Source organism: Rutidosis leptorrhynchoides, chromosome 5, assembly GCF_046630445.1.
Source record: "Rutidosis leptorrhynchoides isolate AG116_Rl617_1_P2 chromosome 5, CSIRO_AGI_Rlap_v1, whole genome shotgun sequence".
In the NCBI taxonomy this organism is placed as follows: Eukaryota; Viridiplantae; Streptophyta; class Magnoliopsida; order Asterales; family Asteraceae; genus Rutidosis; species Rutidosis leptorrhynchoides.
The window spans coordinates 448,794,391-448,799,318 of record NC_092337.1 but is presented as its reverse complement, the minus strand read 5'-3'; the positions used below and the strand labels follow the sequence as shown (position 1 = coordinate 448,799,318).

The window sequence follows — 4,928 nt, the reverse complement described above, 5'->3', positions numbered from 1 at the left end:
ATGTGCTTAAACTTACCAAAAGACAACAACACACCTTAATAAAATACAAACATTGTACCAAGTCACATAACAAGTTTTAAGTAGACATAAAACACATGATTAAAACACAAACCACCACCAACATTCACTTCTTCTTCTTCCCTTTTCCAACTACCATTGTCTTCTTTGAAGGAGATAGCTTAACTTTCACTGTCTTTTTTGTCCACTTGTTATCCACATTCCCACTTCTTTTCTTCTCACCTGTACAAGTACTCTTATTGTGTCCATAAGTACCACATGTGCCACACTTCTTTAGCTTGCCTATAAATATTAACAAAATAAATACCATATTAATTGAAATGGTACTAGATGTAATTAATAAATAAAATGAGCATACCTTTTGAGCTAAGTTTACCACTATCACCAATGACATCAACTTCATTTTTGGACAACCTTCTTTTCCTTTTTGGACGACCAGGTGTGGAAATAGTCTTTGGTGATACCAGAGTGAACATGCCTTCTGCCTTTGGCCATAAGCTTCTCCCATTCAATGGCTCAATGGTGTATTGGTAAGTTTTGATCCATGTATCTAACAAATACACGGGATGAACCCATGTTTCTGGTTCACCAGTTTCCAAACCATTTTCACTCATGTTATAAAACACTGCAATTGCATGCTTACAAGGTATCCCTGTTAGTTCCCACTTTCTACAAGCACATGATCTAGTCTCCATATCCACAACATATTGATTAACTTTTCCACTCACTTGGTACCTTTGATCTCCACCCCATAAGACAGTACACTGGTGAGCCTCAGATTTGATATTCTCAAACAATTTGGTGGCTGCAGGTGTTAAAGGGCCATTAGTCTTGGAAATGTTTTTCTTTACATTAACAATTCTCTTCATGCAATACTCTCGGATGTATTCTAAAGCTGTAACTATGGGTTTGTCACGTGCATCAACTAACCATCTGTTGAAACACTCACACATGTTACTGAGCAACACATCTGATACAGCCCTTCCTGTCTAAGGCAATGTCTATGCTCAGCACAAGGAAACACATTTGTAACAGCTTGTATTAAACCCTAACAGCATAAAACAATAAAAGTTAAAGTAACTAACCATTAACAAATGTAATGTAATTAAATTAAATATGAATTAAACAAGTAATTTTTACCTTTTGCCTGTCACTGATAAAAGTAAAGTTAGAATTGGTAGACAAGTCAAGATCTTGACCCAAGCACTCTAAGAACCAAGTCCAGGATGAACCACACTCTTGTTCAACAATGGCATATGCTACAGGATATATGCCATTGTTTGAATCAACCCCTACAGCACTCAAAATACAACCAGTTGCAGGTTGTTTCATAAAAGCACCATCCAACCCAAGTAGATCTCTACCTATTGCTTTAAAACCCTTCTTCAATGGTCCCAAACAAATGTAAATTCTCTTAAAAACCCTAGTTTCAGACTTTAGGGTTCCTGGCTCAACCTCAAACTTAACAGTAGTATCAACATTACCTCTCTTTAATTCACAAACATAATCTCTGAGCTCAGCATACTGAGATTTATAATCCCCTTGAATCATCTTTGTTGCCTTTCTCACAGCACGATATGCTTTATGCTCACTGATGATTAATTCAGTTTCTGTTTCCAAATATGATCTGACAGCTTTAATTGGTATCTTTGGATTCTTTTGAATTTGAGGTACCAACCGATTTGATAAAAATTGGTAAGTGCAGAATTTTAGTATTCTTGCAGGTTGACATTCATGTTGGTGTCTGTAGGTTCTAACCTCCCATTCTTCACTATCTTTTTCTTTGGATACCAACAACACCCACTCACAAACAATGTGTAATTCCCTTTTTGCCCATTTGTTAGTCTTCCCACTACAAGATTCCCCTGCTTTTTTAATTTGACTAGTCACTTTGTCTTTACTCTTCCCAACTACACCACCTTTAACTCTTAAGTTACTGGGCCCCACATCACATTTTGTCTTCTTTGACAAATCACTTTGACTAACTATCTCACCACCTTTTGAATTTATACACAACCCTTCACATTTAACCCTAATTCTTCTTTTGTCATTCTTAACAATAACTAGCTTTCTCCTAGTTTCAATAGCATGCATTCTCACAGCTTCCCTAACCTCTGATTTACTTTCAAACTTTTGTCCAAGATAGAAGAAAGTTTTTCCCACTTGAACACTACCTTCAACCTCCTTTTTATGATTACGAATTCTCTTCTTCCTTACCCCTTCTTCATCACTTTGAGAATCATAGCTTTCAAAACCATCATTGTTCAACACTTCCAATTCTGTACCCTCAATATTGACCTCATCATCTTCAAATGAGTTACAGCCATTTCCCATAAACTCTACATTCTTATCAATGTTAAAATTAAAATCTTTCATCTCTACATGAACATCCAAAATCTCATTTTCATCATCAACAATGTAATCACTATCCTCAGAGTCACTACCTTCACTGTTATCACCCTCTACTAAGCTCCCATCACTGTGAACACCACCAACTACTAAGTTATCATTATTAATTTGTTCTGACCATAACCTCTTCCCTTTAATATCCTCATGTTCAGCATACACATCAATTTGTCTATAAATCACATCACCATCTTCTAGACAACTAAGCAAATAGTCCCTATGTTCATTATCATTTAAAAGATTTAACCCAGTATCCATGTTTGTATTGGGTTTAAGAAAACGATATACCACAGACCTGGTGGGATCATAACCTAATTCTTGCATGACTGAATCCAGTTGTCCTAAACAAAACTTTTCAATGTCAAAACAATCAATGTAATCAGTTTTACCTTCTGTGTACACAACTTCACTACCCATTCTAAAATATCCACCATGATGTAACACAATCGTGAACAAATCAGGGTATACATCTGAAAAATGTGTAAAAAATTAAAGTTAACAAAACAATTACCTAATAATATTTAGGGTTCCACAGAATTATGAGCTTTGGGTGCATAAAACATACCGTATAATTGGTCGATAGCCTTTTGATCAGTTTCTGATGTACGAATAGTCCATGAATCATCCATTGAATCATCCATTGATAATCAATTTTGCTTTTAGGTTTTACTTCGTGGTTAACACTATTTGGAGGGATGAGTGTGAAAAGAACCCGTCCTAATCCACGTGGACGAAGTCATCAACATTTGGTCCCATTGCGATGATCGGCTCCAAGTAATGTCCTTATATTGAGCAAATGCACAGCGGAAGACTTAATTCGTACCTGAGAATAAACATGCTTTAAAGTGTCAACCAAAAGGTCGGTGAGTTCATAGGTTTATCATAACAATCATTTCAATATGTTAATAGACCACAAGATTTCATAATCATAAACATAATACACTCGCAAGTGTATGTAAAGCATTCTAAGTGGTTGAGCACTTGGTAACCATACTTAACATTTAATCAACGTCGCATATTCCCTTTATTATGAAATCTCACTACACCGTACCAAGTGTAGTCACCAAAACGAAGTACTGTGCAACCGTTGAATACTGGTCGTCCAGTCCGGTTGGGGTTGTCAGGCCCGATAGATCTATCAACAGGATTCGCGTTTACAATACCCATGTAAATAGTAGTTACCAAGCTACAGGGAAATATGCCAGTGGTACAACTCAACGTAGAATATATTTTTAAGTACTTGTGTCTATTTTGTAAATATTTATAAAAGCAGCGCATGTATTCTCAGCCCAAAAATATATATTGCAAAAGCAATTAAAAAGGGAGCAAATGAAACTCACTTTTGCCTTGAAGGTATTTAATTCGACTTGGTCTCCGATAGATATCACGAACCTAACCATATATATAATATATCAACATATTTTCTTTTTAAGTAATCGTTACATATATATATATACATATATATATATATATATATATATATATATATATATATATATATATATATATACTTTTAATATTTTCTTAGTCCGTGGTTAGCAGTCCGATGTTAGTGGTCCACAATTAGTTGCTTAAATAAAATAAATAAAGACCTCATCGTATTCGTATTGATCAGAATTAATCTCGACCCATGGTACCATGTTGTCAAATGACGTGTTGTGTACATAAAGTACCGTGTTGTCAAATGACGTGTTGCGTACAATCATGAGGTCTTATGATTAATCTTCTCGTGTTGTTTACGGGTGGTCCTGAAATATATAAAATCAAATCATAAGTAATTATATATAAAATATCATATTAATTACAAAAGATATGATTAATTTACTTTTTCTCCAAATATTTTCGTAGCTAAACTTGCTTTGGATACCCAATCTTGTTTTAGTCGTAGTTTCTTCATTACAACTCCGTTTTAGTTGGTTCAACTTGACACTTCCTTGGATTGAGTCAAATTTTAAGAATATGCACAAAAAATACCTTAGTTTGTATTCAAAATCATAGGTTATAGGTCAAACTTTGGTGAAACTTATGAAAGTGATCATTTTCCATCATAAAAACAACATTTAATGATCATTTTTCTAAAAATACTTACACTTTGAGTTAAACCATGAAATTTCTATGTGTTAACATATTCATAAGAAATATCATTTTTCCAGAACATGAACTTCCAATTCGAAGTTCAAGATGGTTTTTAATTATCCAACCCAAAACAGCCCCTGGTTGCACTCCGACGACGTAGATTCAGTTTTTAAGATGTTCTTTGTAAAACCAAGTTATATCTTGTTAGGTTAGCATATCATTATGATATATTACAGGTCTTGAAGTGTTTTAAAAGTCAAGTTAGAAGGATCTATTTAGTTTGCGAACAAGTTTGAAATCATTCAAACTATGTTCTTGTTGTTAAAATTTTGTACCACAAAATAAGATAGCTATATGAATATGAATTGAATAAGATTATGAACAAGGTTACTACCTCAAGTTACTTGGACAAAGTTACTGCAAAATAT

General features: G+C 34.3%; 1 protein-coding gene across 1 annotated transcript; it reads right to left on the bottom strand.

Moving 5' to 3' along the window:
* Nucleotides 1–534: 534 nt before the first annotated feature.
* Nucleotides 535–3,129, bottom strand: LOC139850146 (uncharacterized). The gene is made up of 5 exons (XM_071839735.1): nucleotides 2,990–3,129; nucleotides 1,159–2,894; nucleotides 996–1,066; nucleotides 754–951; nucleotides 535–598 (listed from the first exon to the last, which is right to left on the bottom strand). Exons 1-5 carry the CDS (start codon nucleotides 3,063–3,065, stop codon nucleotides 535–537), a joined length of 2,145 nt encoding a protein of 714 aa, XP_071695836.1. The 5' UTR covers nucleotides 3,066–3,129.
* Between the last annotated feature and the right edge of the window lie 1,799 nt (nucleotides 3,130–4,928).